The 18,517-nt window shown below is 44.8% G+C and overlaps 1 protein-coding gene across 4 annotated transcripts in view; it reads right to left on the bottom strand.

Moving 5' to 3' along the window:
• MBOAT1 (membrane bound O-acyltransferase domain containing 1) overlaps positions 1-18,517 on the bottom strand; it is a 105,205-nt gene that overhangs the window by 11,588 nt on the left and 75,100 nt on the right. For 3 of the 4 annotated variants that reach the window (XM_043590717.1, XM_043590721.1, XM_043590719.1), the window contains exons 5-9: positions 14,838-14,893; positions 12,331-12,385; positions 10,665-10,848; positions 8,100-8,292; positions 2,625-2,728 (exon numbers count right to left, since the gene is read on the bottom strand). In XM_043590717.1, the coding sequence (XP_043446652.1) occupies positions 2,625-2,728; positions 8,100-8,292; positions 10,665-10,848; positions 12,331-12,385; positions 14,838-14,893 (592 nt within the window). The remainder of the gene's footprint in view (positions 1-2,624; positions 2,729-8,099; positions 8,293-10,664; positions 10,849-12,330; positions 12,386-14,837; positions 14,894-18,517) is intronic. The other variant, XM_043590718.1, reaches the window with a different exon arrangement.

The following is an 18,517-nucleotide window of genomic DNA, read 5'->3' as shown; positions in this document are numbered from 1 at the left end:
GAATGTCTTACAGGTTTTTCTCCCACTCTGGTTAAAAAAAAATTTTTTTAAGTCATCTGAGTTTAAAAACAAAACACTCTAAAGGGGGATTTGCCATAGGAAAAGTTTCATCATGTCGATTTAGGCTTTTCTGGAGACAACCTAAATTTAACTGTCATCTTTCCCTATGTGGCCATCGATACACTAGGTCAGTCTTGTGAAGTGATTCTGCCAAGAGCTGCACAGGTTCAAGGGCTTCCAGCTGGATTTAGAATAGGGAGAGATTTCACGCATGAAGGAGTCTCCATACAAAAAAAGAAAACAAACATCACCCAACTGGCAACGACACAGGTGCCAAGGAGAGAGATTCCAAAATACTCCATCAATTGGGTTTTCTCATTAAAAAAAAAAGAAAGAGGGGCGCCTGGGTGGCGCAGTCGGTTAAGCGTCCGACTTCAGCCAGGTCACGATCTCATGGTCCGTGAGTTCGAGCCCCGCGTCGGGCTCTGGGCTGATGGCTCAGAGCCTGGAGCCTGTTTCCGATTCTGTGTCTCCCTCTCTCTCTGCCCCTCCCCCGTTCATGCTCTGTCTCTCTCTGTCCCAAAAATAAATAAACATTGAAAAAAAAATTAAAAAAAAAAAAAAAAGAAAGAAAGAAAGAAAAAAGTCGTATCAAAGGCTGGTAGTAGAAAGCATGAAGCAAACTTACAAGAACCAGAATTCTTGGGGTGCCTGGGTAGCTCAGTTGGGTAAGTGTCTCTTGATCTCAGTTTAGGGCTTGATCTCAGAGTTGTGAGTTCAAGCCCCACATCATGATGCCTACTTTAAAACAAAACAAAAAACCAGAATTCCTAATAAAGGCAGAGTATAAGTGGCACTTTTTTTCTACGCCAGCCCTAAGGACATCTTGGGCCATACATTGGCCTAATGTAGTATGTTTGGAGGGAAGGTGAGAGATGGTAGGTAGATAGATTAGACAGAAAGATAATTAAATACATAAGTAGATACTATAACTTTTTAATTCAAAGCCCTAAGGGGTTTTATTTATGTTGTCTTTGGCTAATACAACGCTATATGTACAGCTTCGAAGTGCCTTAACTAAATCAGACTTCCTTGGGTTTCTTCAGCTCTTTGCTCTAGATCAACTCTACTGAGAATGCAAACTTCGGCTTTCTGGTTTTCTAATAAAGATGTGACTTAACAACTTAGCGCTTCACCCTGACCACACACCCACAACAGGAGGGCTGTGTTTTGGGCATACGGCTGAGGGGACTGGTGAGCAGGCCAAAGGGAGCTGCTATAAAGGACGTGCACCCGTAGCACCCCAAGGCAACCAGCAGTGATCTGAGATTTTTGAGGAAGCCAAGAACTTGAGTGGGAAAAGGGAATGAAGTCCCGATGCGACTCTCTCGGACGTCATCTGTATAGAAATGGGAAGCTTGGAGATGATCTACGCTGCTTTTCCAAGCATGACAAAGGTCGTACTGGAGGCTGCTGCTTGTCCATTAAGAGGAAGAGAAGCCTCGGGCATTAAGAAGGTGGAGAACATCGGCCATGTCCCCTTTTGTCCTGGTGTCCACCTAACAGGGAGCAGGCGGTCAGTCTCCACATCCCTGGTTTCTTGCTCTACATGCACATCCTCTTCTGCTCAGACTCTCCCGTGGCACCCTGCCTGCCCTGTGGTGGGTGGGAAACCAGAACCGACAGCAAATATGAGTCACCCGGCTAGAGGACCAACCCTTCTGTAGGTCGAGAACCGAGCCCTTACTCCCACTCAGCAGCCAGGAGGAAAGGCTGCTCTGACCGCTCACACAATGCCAGGAAAACCAGGAATCTCATGGCCCCAACAAGACCACCTCTGAAGATAAGGACATGTCGAGAACCGAACCGTGATCCAAGAACAGAGCCAGGGAAAGACCAAAAACAAACAAACAAACAACAACAAAAACCCACGCTGATTCGAGTGGCCTAAAAGCCACGTGCCATGACAACGCTTCTTAAAAGCAAATGTATTAGAAATGTTTCAAAAGGAACCACAGAGAATGCCTGCCATACAACAACCTAAACGCAGGAACTTCCAGTCTGTATTCTTGACTGAAGAAAGCAGAATGTGAAATGAGAGAAAATGACATCTGTACTTTCTGGTAGAAAGAACAGGACTGTAAACAACAAAACGATTTTCCTGGTTCCTTTTCAGATTTCTACACGTCATTCCTTGAGCCATGCACACTGTCAAGAAAGTAGGTTATCTTAAAAAAAAAAAAAAAAAGGTCCAAGGGGCTGCTCGACTTAGAATTCCCTGATCCCTGGGGCGCCTGGGTGGCGCAGTCGGTGAAGCGTCCGACTTCAGCCAGGTCACGATCTCGCGGTCTGTGAGTTCGAGCCCCGCGTCAGGCTCTGGGCTGATGGCTCAGAGCCTGGAGCCTGTTTCCGATTCTGTGTCTCCCTCTCTCTCTGCCCCTCCCCCGTTCATGCTCTGTCTCTCTCTGTCCCCCAAAAAATAAATAAACGTTGAAAAAAAAAAAAAAAAGAATTCCCTGATCCCTCGGACACTCTGAGGAAGAACTTCCAGGGACACCACACTCAAAGCAAATCATTTGCTCTATTTGCGACGGAAGCTTGATGCAAAAGCATAATAGACTCACCTCAATTTTCCAGATGTTTAGGTTAGAAAGCAGATCCCAACAGAAATTTCCATTCTTATCCACTCCGCTGAACCCAAAGCCCGCTGCATTATTCACCGCATCAGCTATGGTTTTTAAAACAACACATTAGGATATGGAACAAAAGTCACGTTGCTGCTTTATAAGATATTAAATGTCTGTCTAGCTTTAAGATTGAGAGAGAGGCAATGGTCTCTCCTTTGGGAAAGAAACCAACACAATTTAAAGGACCTGGTACCTTCATAAATCACAGAAACATCAGTGGTTCTTTGGTGGCCTTAACATTCACGGACTCATTTTTATTCATTCGCTAGCATTTAGTGAGCACCTGCGAATAATAAGAAGGCACTAGACGCTCACAGAACACAAAATGGAAGTAAAAGAGAAATGAATCAGAACAAAGCAGCAAGGATTTAGTGACCAACTTGATAGAAGGCGAGACAGGGAAGAAGGTAAACACACATCTAAGCTCAGAAGCAGAGGCCAGAAGAAACCGAGGACCCAGGGGACTCAGGCCCGAGAGTTGTCATTCAAGATGGCACAACGTGAACTGACCGCGTTAGTTCTGAAAGAGAAACCGGAGCTCATTCTGGACACATTCAGGGTGACGTGCCAGTAGGTTTCAGCCAGAGCTGCTGAGATACAGTTAGAAAAGCTCAGAACACAAGACAAAGAGCTGAGACAGAGAGACATGAATCTGGGGCCAGCAGCCACGGAGACCACACGTGGACCCCATTACCAAAGCGTCCTACCCACAAAGTCAGTCTGAGAAAACGCCCGTTTCCATCTTTATTTCACTTCACTGAACTGTAAGAAGATGTCCCCCTGCAGTGAGTGCAACATTTCTGATTCCTTAATTATGCAATTTTGTAATCAGATAGAGACCTGATGAAATCAACGTAGATGCCGACCAAGAGGCTGGTTTTCTCTTTTCACTTAGTTCAATTCTGTCAGACTATTTTCTTTAAAAAAAGAAACTTCAACACCCCGCCCCCCAAAATAATAGTCCAGATAAAAAATGGGCAGAAGACACAGATATTTCTCCAAAGACAACATCTAGATGGCCAACAGACACATGGAAAGATGCTCAACATCACTCATCAGGGAAATGCAAATCAACACTATAATGAAATATCTATCACCTTATTACTTGTCAGAGCGGTTAAAAAACACAACAAACACCAAGAGTTGGCAAGGATGTGGAGAAAAAGGAATCCTCATAGACTCCTGGTGGGAATGCAAACTGGTGCAGCCACTGTGGAAAACAGTATGGAGGTTGCTTAAAAAGTTTTTAAAAAGGCCTACCCTATGATCCAGTAATTTCAATACTGAGTATTTACCCAAAAAATACAAGAATACTGCTTCAAAGAGATACAGCATTATTTACCATAGCCAAACTATGGACACAGTCCCAGTATTCATCATTGATGAATGGATAAAGATGTGATATGTGTGTGTGTCTGTATACACACATACACACAATGGAATATGATTTATCCATAAAAATGAAACCTTGCCATTTGTAACAATATGGATAGAACTAGAGAGTATCATGCTAAGTGAAATAAGTCAGAGAAAGACAAGTACCATATGACTTCGCTCATATGTAACAAAACAAATGAGCAAAGGGGGGAAAAACACAAACCAAGAAACATACTCTTACTTAACTCTAGAGAACAAACTGATGGTTACCAGAAGGGAGGTGCATAGGGGGATGGGTGAAAAAGGGTCTGGAGATTAAGGAGGGCACTTGCTGATGTATGGAAGTGTGGAATCACTATCACACACCTGAAACCAAATACAACACCGTATGTTAACTCTACTGAAGTTAAAATAAAAAATAAGTCACAGTGCCGTCTTAAGATCTGGGGAGATCTTAGAAAAATCTTTCTTGTAGCTCCACTCATTCTTTTCTATAGGAGTTCGGGGCCAGCTCCAGAGTGACTTCTGAAGAGTTACTCTAAAGAAAAACAGCCCATTCTGGGTTCGTCTCCTTTCCTTTGGGCAGGGCTGATGACTGCTTTACCACCTCCAGGTTGGTCCTCTAGCCGGGTGACTGTGTTTGGCCTCACTGGGAAACGATCTGGCTTCTTTTAGAAGGAGGGAAGAGAAGTACTGAGCGCTGATAGGTCACTCTCCCAAGCTGACTGGATGGATACTCAGCAGACAAGGAGAAGAACAACAAAGCAAGGGTGTGCCAGTTAAGAAACGACTGGGTGTGCCAGTTTAAACGGGCGGGAAGACACTGAACGACAAGACAAAGAGAAGAGGGGCAGTTGGGGTCGGTGTTGGAGACTAAAACAAGGGCTGGGACCCGCAAGGCAGCCCCTCACTCAGTTCCTCCGCCCCCTCCGGTCTCATCTAAAACGCAGATTAACAACTTCTTCTCTTTCTGGTTCTCGCTACCTTTCCAGGATTGTAGAAAGCTCTCTCTCTACAGGTGTTCTCAGTCAGTGTTCCCAGCGGTGCGAAGATAGTGGCAAGGGTGAGCTCCGAAGGCAGAGCCCCTGGCTTCCTGCCCCCCCCATCGAGCAACACCCTGAGCGTATGGCCTCAGGAGAGTTGTCTGACATCTAGACACCCATTCCCTTGGGAGGAAATTGGGTAGAAGAATGGTATCGAGTTTAAAGCCATGTGGAAAGAATTAAACAAGATATGAGTGAGCACAAAGCACGGTGCCTTGCCTGTGGGCGCTCAAGAAATGTTAGCTGTTATCACAGTGTCCGTCTTGCCCAGGCTTAGTGATGCTAACATTCTCATCACGCAGGTGGTCAACAATGCCAGACTCCGAATGCTAGAAGGAATTCTGATCCCACAGCCTGAGCAGCTACGAGCCACCCCGCCAAGACAAATGAAGGACCAGAAATAGCGACTCTCGGATGCTACGTCTCTACAGAGGATGGGGGGACCTACCGGGTCCCCCTAGTGCATTCCGCCTCCTCTTAACCGAAGACTTGTTTTTGTCTCCAAGCGGAGGTGGGTGCTAAATTCACCAGCCCCAAACTGGCTTTACTTGTATTGCCTACTGTATGATCATAGATAAGTTGGATACCCATATTTTGGAGGTCGTGATCCTTGGAACACAGCCTGGGCTGAAGTTGAGTCTCGCTAATTAGTACTAATTAGCAAGGGAAAAACAACCAGGATCGTACATGAAGTCCAAAGAAAACAGCTTTAATTTATTTCACTGTAAACAGTAACGAGAAAACGAGGCTAACACGGTGCAGCTCAGCTGAGATCCATCAAGAGGCCAGCTTTAAGGATTAAATTTATAATCACGTATAATTAGTGCATCAATTATATGTAAATGACGTTTTAAGGAGCTGGATAAAACAATTATTTGGTAAAGCAATTTAAGCATTCCCTGTTACATTCTTCATTGCTTTTTTATTCGTAACACAAAGGTTAATTTCAGACCAGCCCAAGCAATCTAAACTAACAAGGTTCAAATTGAGGCCATACAAATTAATGAAGTGTTTCTACTGAAGCTATCAAAACCAGATAAAAGGAAGAGGGTATAGAAAAGAGCCAAGTCCAAAGAAAAAGCTGCCCACGGGAAAGACTACTTCTATACTCCCAGTATCTGGGGCACTCCCGAAAGGGCAGAATGACACCAGACACCCCGTTCCCTAGAACCCCCTCCCCACCCACAGCCCCACCAGCACAACCCACCTCGTGTTAGACTTTCCCCTATGAGGCCACGGACTGGCCTTTCTTTCCTCCTAAAGCAGGAGCTCATTTAGTCCAGAAGCCAGCCCGTAAGCCCTAGGATACAGAATACAGGAGAGGGAAAAGTAGGGAGGGGAGAGAGAAAAGGAAAGTAAGTGAACAAGCAGAAGGCAGAAGAGGGCGTGAAAGAGTATTAGCTCTTCCTCTCTCACTCATTCTCTTACACGCCCACGTGCACACACACACACACACACACACAGACACACCCGCAGGCTAGAGCAGAGTGAAGACATTAAGTAATTCACGTAGAAAACTAAGCCTGGTACTCCGAGCAGGGTTCACCATAGTATGCGTCACGCCTACCTACAAGAAATTCTCCTTCTCAAGCAACCAAACGACTACAGAAAGAGGAATAGGACTTTTGAAGCCCCAGCCCATATTCCTCGTCCCCTCTGTACTCCTCGCCTGGGGACAGCTCTCTCTGTGTCCTGCCTGGATGGGGTGCACAATTCTGTGCCCACACAACGTAACCATCTTGACCACAGACCAGGGCTCTTGTCCCCCCTTTGCGTTCCCCCGAGCACAGCACCCGGTCCTCGACAAAAACTCCCTGATGTAACCAAATAGGACAGACACAATTTCCCATGCTGCAAACTTGTTTAAGAGCCTTAAGTCAGATCTTTCTGGCCAAGTATTACATCAATACTGCACCGGACTGAACTTATCCCTGAACATCTCGACCTATGAAAATCATGTAGACCAGGGGCCGGGGAGAGGGAGGAATGAGGAGAATATTACTTTTTCTAACGGGTACAGCATTCCTGTTTGGGGTGACGGAAAACGTCCTGGAGACAGATGGTGGTGATGGGCGCCCAACACCGTGTATTTACTTAAGTCCAGTCTATTGGACGCATAGAGATGGTTAAAATCATAAATTCTACGCTATGTCTATTTTACCACAAAAAATAAAAATTCAGTAGCTACCAGCTTTAATTTGGAGATAAAAACTTGGGAGCATGAAATGAGAAAAAAGGAACTCAATTAAGTGCTATGCCTTCACCACGGAATATGGGCGAAGCACCAGGCACTGAGTTTAATCATCTGTTTCGCTTAATAAACCAAATCACCGCTCCCTGACATCAAGCCCCAGGTCACCCTCAGCTAAGAAGTCAAATTTCCCTTCCTGAAAGGGTTCCAAATGTGAACTAGACACAGCTGCCGTGCCTTATCAAAATCCCTTACCACGCCTGGTAAGTAAATAGGACTCACGGCCCACTCCAGCAAAGCTTTAAACTTTTCCAGTCTAAAATTGTTTGAAAGGAAAGACAGAAAAATCAAAGTAAGTTGAATTTTCTACCTTAAAAAAAAAAAAAACACTTGAAAAAAATCTTAACCAACCATTAAAGCAGCATAACCTCAATCAGCACGTGCATCGGTATATTATTCAAGCATGTATCCTGTATTATGTACAACCCAGAAAAATGGCCCGATGACCAGCTCATTCTGGAATTTTCCCCTAACTTTCCGCTGTACTGAAGGCCAGTTCTGACTGGTGGAGGAAGCTTCCAGATTTGGACATCTGTTAATAGCATTGAGTTTAAACGAGAGGCAGGATTGCTTTTCTCTTATCACGGGTGATTGAGTTTATGGATGGCAGGAGACAGAAGTGCTGCGCGATAAAATACAAAATGATACTGGCTCAGCCACCCCCATTACGTATTGAACTCTGTTTTGATTAGGTGATCCCAAATGCTGTTCTGTCATGCAGGGCCATTCCATCGAACATACCTAATGTCCAGGCAAAGTAATACTTGGGCTTCGAGGCTTGCATGACGATATACAAGTAGCACAGTCGAGTCAGAAAGTTCGCTTTATGAACAAACCAGTCATCAACCAGGCAGGTGACAGGGAAGGTCTTCGTGAGTGTCAAAAACAGAAGGAGAGACACCAAGGTCATGTACAACTTGCGGATCACAGCTCCCTGAAACAGTGGAAAAGGATCGGTGTAACCATTCAAGATTCCAGTATGAAGAAAAACAATTTGAGCAAGGGCACATTAAGAACAAAGCTGTTCCAAGAGCCGCTTTGGCAATAGGCCCTAGAAGGAGAGGCACGCCTAGGACACAAATTGGATGCTGGGCATATGGGCTACAAGTGAAGAAAGAACATACCTCTGACCCTTGAGGATTGAATGTATCTAAAATGGAAGACCATGATTACCAGCACATTCTACCAATAAAAAGTAGGCATCTTATTACCCAAAACATAAGGGAAATAACATTATAGGGTGGCAGTCTTCCATCAGAAAGAACCATTTCGCTTGTCTTCTACTTCTGTCACCAGCAGAGCCGAGGAAATGGGTTTCAGTCACCACAAGGACAGAGGCTTAGGTAGGAAGGATTCTGTGCCAGTTTTCAAGGGCCTGAGCCAGGACGTGAGCAGGTAATGGAAAGCTTTAGGAAGCCTTCCAGGATGGTTTACATGTGGTCTGCTCTGGCCCTGAGATGTGCTAGTGGTTTTTTGGCTTTTTTGACGTTTATGTATTTTTGAGAGACGGAGAGCATGAGTGAGGGAGGGGCAGAGAGAGAGGGAGACCCAGAATCCGAAGCGGGCTCCAGGCTCTGGGCTGTCAGCACAGAGCCCGATGCAGGGCTCAAACTCAAAAACCGTGAGATCATGACCTGAGCCGAAGTCGGTCGCTTAACCTACTGAGCCACACAGGGGCCCCATGATGTGCTAGTGTTCTAAATGCCTCTGGACCAAGTGATTTCTGTTCAGTTTCCCTGACATTCCAGGCAATGTCAGTGAACACCAATAGGATTCTGGTTCCCAACTTAAAAAAAAAAAAACAAAAGGGGGCCACTTTCTCTTTGTAATATGGGGACAGCAGGACGGCAACAGCACCTCCCTCAGCTTGAGGGTTAGGTGAGTGAGCGTCTGCAAGGCATCCAACGGCACCTGGCTCCCAGTCGAGTGCACGCCACGCTTAGCCACGATGATGCCAACACACTGGGGAAGCACCAGCTCGTGAGGGCCACCCTCTCCCACCGATGTGTCTTCAGCCAAAATACCACCTCCCTGCTTCATGCTCTCCGTGCACAAACATGCAAGAGGCTCCCTGGAGAGTGATGTTAAGACTCTCTGAGAATATTCTCTACGAGCACGTGCAACATAAAAGCAGTACTGTGCCAGACCCTGCCAAGAAACACCCGCGGGCACCCTGATGTCTCGTGGCCACGGTGACCTCACTGCTATGTTGTTTCGATGCCGCAGCGAGAGCAGAGACAGTGGACGGACCATAAACTGTCAAAGACCCGACAGCACCGAAACTCTCTGAAAACGCATGCTCCAGAAGTCACTTAAATTTTCAAATAATTAACTTTGCCTAGGTTGTAACATTTACAAAATATTTAACTCCAATCTCCCGGTTTTCTCCTCTTTCCAATGTTCCCTATTCCTTCAGCTAATTACAAACGTCCCTTAAATACAGGCCATGTGATCTGAATAAATGCAGCGTTTTTGTAAAGTTCAAGAAGCGATCCTATTGTTGACCACTTTGAAATGAGCAAAATACAAATTAAAATGAAAGTATTTAAAAAAAAAATTTTTTTAACGTTCTATTTATTTTTGAGACAGAGAGAGACAGAGCATGAACAGGGTGGGGCAGAGAGAGAGGGAGACACAGAATCGGAAGCAGGCTCCAGGCTCTGAGCCATCAGCCCAGAGCCCAACATGGGGCTCGAACTCATGGACCGCGAGATTGCTGAAGTCGGACGCTTAACCGACTGAGCCACCCAGGTGCCCCTGAAAGTATTTTTTAAAAAGCCATCTTAAACTCTCTCGAAGTCAATAAAACCAAGCTTTAAGCGTGCCCACGTAAAACTGGTTTCCCACATAAGAAGTGGGCTCTGAAATAAAAATCGCATTTATTCTGGTTCCCACCCCTTCCCATCCCCCCTTTCCCGATATTATCTTTGGGCTGGATATGAATTTCTATCCCTAAAGACAAAACACTCATAAATCCGAACGTGTTAACTAGCACAGGGCCGAGCACACTGTAAGCATTAAATATTGGCTGACTGACTAATGGACGAATTGCCTTAATATTTCCAGCCAATGAGCTCCTCTGTGCAATAAACATGTGGTGTTCCAACATGGAAAACCGCTGTAAATAAATACCAATACCGGTATTTTCAGTGCATAGGGGTGGTGGGGGGGGGGGGTTATTGGCCACGCTTTTTGGTGAACTGTTTGGCTTTTTAATTAGAACAATTACCAGTGAGAGTCAGCCCTGGAAGCAGAGCTCTATTTTTCTGGAGCTCTGCGTAAACACTCTCGGCACTAAAAACTTACAGTGGGAGAAGGCTCTGGCAGGCTCTGGAAACCTCTCTGCTTCCAGTTCACTTCCAGCAACTTCATGTGCGTATGTCTCCCCTCAATAAAGGCTATGTAATCCTTGAAATTGTTGCAAGGGCCAGCTATGACACTCATGAAGTTGAGAAGATAGCTTAAGTATTGCAAAAAGGAGGGCTTTACCCTGTGAAAATAAACAACAAGTTGAAGTCTTCGGTCTCTGGATTTTTCTTTTAGATCCGCAAGCAGGCCAATCCTAAACACAGGGGTTGTCTTTGTAGATTACCAGACGTGAGGTGGTCTTTCTGGGTTCCGTTTCTCTAAAAATCCACCCAAGCTAGAAACCTGGTTTGAAAGGGCAGGTTAAATCGGGGAGTGGCTGGGGGAAGGCGCAGCGCTCCGTGGCGCCCTCTGCTGGCCGGCTGCGGCTATGGACATGGAGGGTGAGGTCCAGGGTAAAGGAGGCTCTGAGGCTGGGAAATGTGCTTTCTCATCACCCTTGGTCGCCTAACAAGAGAAGAAGGAAGGTAATAAACATCAGGCAGGGTGGGAACCTGACCTAATGTTAGCTGCTCGAGATGCACTGAAATGGGAAAACTCCCTCCCGACTGCCAAAATAAATACAAAACAAATGATGGGTGGAACCAGTTTCCACTAGAAGAGGACACACAAAACCACCCCTGTGCAGCCTCTTGTCTGCTCTGGCATCCAGGCACGAGGTCCTGAACAACAGACAGAAGTAGCGGCAGGGAACAATTCTGTAGAGACCAGTTCTGGGTAGTGTTTTAATGGCATTTAAAAGGGCACGATGGTATTGTGGGGACAAGGCTCCCTAAAATGCCCCTGGTAACCCGTCACTGGAATATACCCTACAGCACCTATGCCCTCATAACACTGACCAGAGAGTTGGATTCATCAGTCTCTTGCAATGGGTCTCCATTTCTTCCAAGTCCCAATCCCTTCGTGTGAAAATGGGGCACTCCGTCTCCTGACCACCCAGGACCCTCTCTTCCTTACCCTGCCTCCTACAAGTCTCTGGCAGGAACCCTCCACCACCATGGCTGCACCACCTTCCCCGACGTGCTACGCCACGGGCTCTTTCCACTCCCCAACAATGCTACTCTCCTCCGTCAGTCTCCCTTCCTCTCCAACACCCACACCAGCCACAATCTGTCTTCAGCCTGCTTCCTGCCACCTGCCTCCCATCCCCCGGCCCCCAGTCCTCTCTGTCCAGCCCTTTGAGTCCGTTTCGTGCCAGCATTTAATCCTACTGACGGGCACCGACAACTCTTTCTTGAGGACCCTCTGACACAGGCCCCGTAAAAATAACTCGGTAATAACGGACATAACAACCTCCGTGAAGGAGAATCTTGCGAAACAAACAAAACTACAGATCCATTTACTCTCCGGCCCAGCAGCCCCGCTTCCGGGAATCTGTCCCACCATTATACCCAAACTTGTTTAAAATGACCAAGGAACAGGGTCATGCATCACTGACTTGTAAAAGCCACAGACTGACAGACAACCCCAAGTATCCATCAACAGCAGATTCATTAAACAGACAGTATTACCTCCATATAATGCAGTGAATATGCAGACACTGAAAAGAGGGGGATTTCTGGACACTGATACACCAAGGCCTAGAGAACATACTGTGAAAACTTACTTCACAGCAAGTCGATGTTGCTCAGCAGAGAGGTCTTCAGCTCTTCGACCTAATCCTATAAAAAAGAAAAAAGTTAGAAAGAAGATGTGTGAAGCAGAGAACTCATTCTAAAAGAGGCTTACAAAATTCATTTGAAGAAAGTGATTTATGTCATATTTCACTAATGTTGCTTCAGAAATCATAAAAGGGTCCTCCTCTTCCTTTTTTTTTTTTTTTTTTTTTTAATGTCCCGGATTCAAGAGCTACCCACAAATATGTGTGTGAGGAGGAAAGTCTCTATATGTTCTTGTGAAGAGGGGAGGATTCAGGGACTACTATTGAATCTGCAGTCTGTCATGGATCCCAGAGAAGCCCCACATCTCCTCCACTCCTTGCCAAAGTGCCTCTGGTTTCACCGGTACACGAGAGAGAGAAGCCGGCCTTTGCTGCCCGCACCAGCTTAAGTACCTCCCTGAGTGCACTGGGTGCAGACACCCAGTATTGGCTGAGAACATGGGTGTGGAATGGGGAAAGGAACAGGGGACTTTCCTCTTCCAAAAAACAGGAAATGGAAGCCTGAATGCGGGGAAAACACAGAAGAATTATCAGGTGATTATTCTTTTAAAACTCATCCAGGGGCGCCTGGGTGAGTCAAGTCGGTTAAGCATCCAACTTCGGCTCAGGTCACGGTCCCACGGTTCATGGGTTGGAGCCCTGCGTCGGGCTCTGCGCTGACAGCTCAGAGCCTGGAGCCTGCTTTAGATTCTGTGCCTCCCTCTCTCTTTGCCCTTCCCCTGCTCGTGTTCTGTCTCTGTCTCTCTCAAAAATAAATAAACATTACGAAGAACTTTTAGTAAAATAAAATTCTTCCATGCCAGAAAATCACCTTAGTGCTTCTCATAAAATTTAGATGTTAACTTATACTCAAACTGAAGTGTCATAAGTTGACTTTAAAACTGTATATTCAACTAAGACTGATTATGACCACCGATCACAGAGGCAATTCAGACACATGTCTAAAGGCAGGCAGAGTGTTTCTGAATTTTACTTGTTGCTCCCACGCACAAGAAAAAAAGAAACGGCAAACAAACATCTTGCTGCATATAAGGGTTGTTCCAGAAAATCGGGTATACTGAGAATGCTTTAAGTAGTAAATGTAGGCAAAAAGCCTATTAAAAAAAACAAAAAGGCAGTATTTAAAAAAAAAAAAATCACACTTTCTTCTAAGATCTCAACAATACATCTCTGGCAATCCTAGAAATTAAATTGATTTTAGTTATTGGTTTATGGTGCTAATATTAGTCTATAACCACTACCAAGTGGACTTTTAGGTACAAAAACATTCAGCAACTCACCCCCGTTTGCCCAGGACTTACCCAGTTTGGGTCCTAAAAGTCTCATGTCCTGGGAAAGCACTCAGTCCTGGGCAAACCAGGACAGATGGTCTCCCTAGAAAGACCCCATCCTTGGTATGAAATTACCCAGTTCTCTACACAGTGATTAAATTGCCAAGTATGAACTCGGAATACCCAGGGTCAAAATGAAATTAAATCGGTTCCCAAGCTTTAAAGAAAAATAAGACTAGCTGACAGAGATTGTAAATCTACTCAACCTGTTGGCACATAAAGAAGCTTCAACCGTCCGAAAGCGTTTGCCAGAGCAGTACAAATCCGTAGAATATACTTTTACTAATTGTACCTGACACCTCTTAAGCCCATATTAAAATCTTCCACCCGGCTGAAAGTGCTGTACTCATCCCCTGGAACCAGGTTTTAATCATGTAAATCACACTTTCTTGGCCATTTGCAGGAAGGGCATGAGCAAAGAAAATGTTCAGTTTTATACAATCAGAAGGTTCTTCCTTCTTCTAGGACAAGGGTCACGCTAATCTCATTAGATAATTTTCCAAGCCAAGCAAAAACAAAAACACTAAGCTAACAAAACAAATCCAGCATGAAAAACGATTAGCCAAGGGCACCTGGGTGGCTCAGTTGGTTGAGCGCCCGACTTTGGTTCAGCTCATGATCTTACGGGTTTGTGAGTTCGAGCTCTGCGTCGGGCTCTGTGCTGACGGCTCAGAACCTGGAGCCTGTTTCGGGTTCTGTGTCTCCCCCTCTCTCTGCCCGCCTCACCCCCCACTCACTCTCGCTCTCTCTCAAAAATTAAATAAACATTTTTTTAAAAAGATTAATCAGCCAATACTATTTTTTATTACCTTATGAGCACCTCAGATTAAACCAAAGAAAAAATCAACAGATTTAGAAATGAAGGGCAGAGCGCACCATACATTTAAAATGTGGTATAAGCAAACAAACAAAAAAAACCCTTCTCGGTATAAAGACTTCAGCAAATGTAGACGGCAGATTCAGCAGGAAAAGTGGTAAATAATAGCCGAGAAAGTAAAAAGCTTTGATTAAAGAAGCTTGCAAATTTCTAACAAGTTATAATAAGACCTGGACTGTGGATATAGTCTAAACGAAGGTCTCTGTCAGGCTCACTCTCAGAACCAAAAGGAGAGTTCTTCTCACCATCATGAACTTGGAATGCCAAGGTCGTGATCTTCTGTGTGACAATCATCAGAGGCCTAAAAGGAAGACAGAAGATAATCCATTGGCAGAGGGCCACTAGAAGAAACTTTCATTCTATTTCCCTGAATGGTGGTGTTTTATCCTGAAGGTTATTCAATAAAATACGAACGCACTGGATATGAAGAACACATTTTTATTTCCTTTCCAAATCACTTTAAGTAAGTAGATACAACAACACGGAACGAGATCACACCAGAAAGCCTCTCTTGCACTGTTACTCAAAGCCTAGAATTCCAGTACCGGCACCGACTACGTTGTCTGGAACTCGTTAAAAATGCAGACTCGTACACTTCGTTCCGGAACCAGAGAATGGAAACCTGCATCTTACCAAGATCTCCAGGGAACTCAGATGCACAGTAACATATGAGCAGCATCAGTTTGGGGGATACCTAAATCCAGTGCCCTGCTTCCGCCTGGATGAGGTACATATTCTGGCTTCTTCATTCTAGTATCTTCTGCCATGTGTTGTTCTAGTAAAGGCAATTCTTGCACGTACTTTTTCCGTAGTAAAAGATTCATTTGTAAAACGCAGCCACCTGTCCATAAACCGTTTAGTGACCAAAAATAACACCAATCCTAATCTGAAAAAAGACCTCAAACAAAAACTTGCCTAAGAAGTGGCGTCATGTCAACAAGGATGCCAAGATAATTCAATAGAGGCAAGAACAATTTTCTTAATTAGTGATGGCACAACTAGTCACATAAAAAAAAGATACAAAAGTAATTAAAACTGCATCGAATACCTAAATGCAGGCTAAAACCATAAATCTCTTAGAAGGAAACACAGACATAAATCTTTATGACCTTAGATTGGGTGATGGTTTCTTTTTTTTTTAATAATTTTTTGAGACAGAGAGAGAGAGAGAGAGACAGAGCGTGAGCAGGGGACGGGCAGAGAGAGAGGGAGACAGAATCCAAAACGGGTGCCAGGCTCCAGCTGTCAGCACAGAGCCTGGCGCGAGGCTCAAACTATGAACCAGGAAATCATGACCTGAGCCGAAGTCAGATGCTTAACCGACTGGGCCACCCAGGTGCCCCTGGGTGATGGTGTCTTAAATGCAACGCCAATAACCTGTAACTTCACAGGTAACAAAAGAAAATTATAGATTAAATGGGTATCATTAAAACTTAAAATCCTGTGCTTCAAATGACACACACCATCAAGAAAGTGAGAAGATAGTTCACAGAATGTTTTGACTACATGCGTAAATCACACATCTGATAAGGGACTTGGCACTAGAATATATAAAGAACTCTTACAACTCAATAAGAATAAGACAGTAATATAATTTAAAAATGGCCAAAGGATCTGCATGGACATTTCTCTAGAAAGGATATACAAATGGTAAGAAGTTGCTCTGGCCGAGGTATAAGCAGATGAAAAGATGCTGAACAATAATCAGCCATCAAAGAAATGCAAATCAAATCATGTACCCCTTCTCAACCACCAGGATGACTAGAATCAAAAAGACAGATAACAAGTATTGGCCAGGAGTTGGAGAACCCTCATACACTGCCAGTGGGAATATTAAATGGTACCTGCTACTTTATTTTTTATTTTTAATGTTTATTTATTTTTGAGACAGAGACAGAGTGTGAGCAGGGGAGGGGCCGAGTGAGAGGGAGACAGACTCTGAAGCAGGCTGCAGGCTCTGAGCTGTCAGCACAGAGCCCGATGCGGGGCTCGAACTCACAAACCATGAGATCATGGCCTGAACCAAGGTCGGACGCTTAACTGACTGAGCCACCCAGGCGCCCTGGTATAAGCTACTTGAGACAGTCTGGCAGTTTCTCAAAAGGTTAAACGTAGAAGCGCCATATAACCAAGCAATCCCACGCCTAGGAACATACCCATGAAAAATAAAAATACACTTACACAAAAACTTGGGCACACATGTTCAGAGCGACATTATTCGTAATAGCCCAAAGGGAAATAACCCAAATGTCCACCAACTGATGAATGAGTAAATGAAATGTGGTATGTCTACACAATAGAGTATTATTCAGCAATAAAAACAGTGAAGTCCTGACACATGCTATAATACAAATGGTCCTTAAAAACATTATGCTAAATGAAAGAAGCCAGACACAAAAGTCATATATTGCACGGTTCCACTGACATGAAATACCTAGGACAGGCAAATCCATAGAGAAAGGAAGTGTTGCCCAAGGCTGGGGCAGTTGGGAGGAAATGAGGACTGAGGGCTAATGCATACCGGTGTCTCTGGGAGGGTGATGAAAATGTCATATAATTAATTATGGTAACGGTTGCACTCTGTAAGTCTACTCTGTGAATACATTCAAAATCACTCAATTGTATTCTTCAAATGTTTTTTTAATCTTTAATTTTCTAAAGTTTATTTATTTATTTTGGAGAAGGTGTGCATGGGCGGGGCAGAGAGAGAGAGGCAGAAAGAGAGAATCCCAAGCAGGCTCCACACTGTCAGCGCTGGGCTCAGACTCAAATGGTGAGATCGTGACCTGAGCTGAAATCAAGAGTCGGACGCTTAACTGACCGAGCCAGGCAGGCATCCCTGAATCGTACTCTTGAAATGAGTGAACTGTAGGATATGTGAATTAGATCTCACCAAGAGGAAGTGGAGTTAGAATCCTCCCACATACTCACTCTTCTATGCATGTAAGGAGGCGTGCCATATGCTCTTGCTCAGAAGCCTTCCTGTCTCAACATTTTTCATTGATCCATTTATTTAAACTTATGAGTAGATGAGATGCCAAATTCAGAATGCCCAAGTTATGAGATTTGAGAGTCAAATCCGTAAAGTTACTGACTTAAAAGATGAAACTCAAATACCATCCATGTTGTATTTCAGTCAAAACCCAAAATAGTCCAAGACATGTCTGATGATGATTGGAACTCATGCTTACTTTTTGCAAAAATGCAAAACGCGGCACACACGAGCAACTACAAGTACAGGAAGGACGCAAAAAGGCTCCTTGATGCAGCCAACGAACTTCTGCAGAACAACGAGGCCTTAAAACTTGAGTTGTACTCGGATTTTCCACCGCTGAGAAGTGCGCCTTGTGCTGGGGTTTGCACGCACTCACCAGTAGCAGGCGCTGCCCTTGCATCCATGGGAACCATCCGGTCAACCTGAAATCAAGGTTTGAGTCCAGCGTGGTGGAGGCAGGGCCATTTCTCTTTTGTCCGATAACATTTTTCATGATTAAGAAATAAAAAAGATAAACAGGCCAACTTCTGGGGAAGATGCTAAAATAGGAGGATCCTAAGCTCACCTCATCCCATGGATACAGCCAGACAACAGCCACATCGGTGTAGAGGACCCAAACAAGGACCTGAAGACTGACAGAACTGGGTCACCACAGCTAAACGGAGAGAAGAGGCCACACTGAAAAGAGTAGGAAGTGTGCAAACACGGCTGGGAACCAAACTGACCCATGAGACTATCTGTGGGAAGGAGGGTCACTGCGAGCATGGAGAAGAGCGGACCCCACACCAGACACCGGGAAAATAAATCCCCCTCACATTCTGCTTTGAAAACCACAGTGGCTTAACGCCAGCAGTCCTTAAAACCAGCGGCACGTAACACCTAGAACCTTAAAAACCGGCAGGCTCAGCTCTGGGACAGCTGGAGCTTGAT

This window comes from Prionailurus bengalensis, chromosome B2 (assembly GCF_016509475.1).
Source record: "Prionailurus bengalensis isolate Pbe53 chromosome B2, Fcat_Pben_1.1_paternal_pri, whole genome shotgun sequence".
Classification (NCBI taxonomy): domain Eukaryota; kingdom Metazoa; phylum Chordata; class Mammalia; order Carnivora; family Felidae; genus Prionailurus; species Prionailurus bengalensis.
The sequence above is the reverse complement of the archived record's forward strand: the minus strand, read 5'-3'. Positions and strand labels throughout refer to the sequence as shown.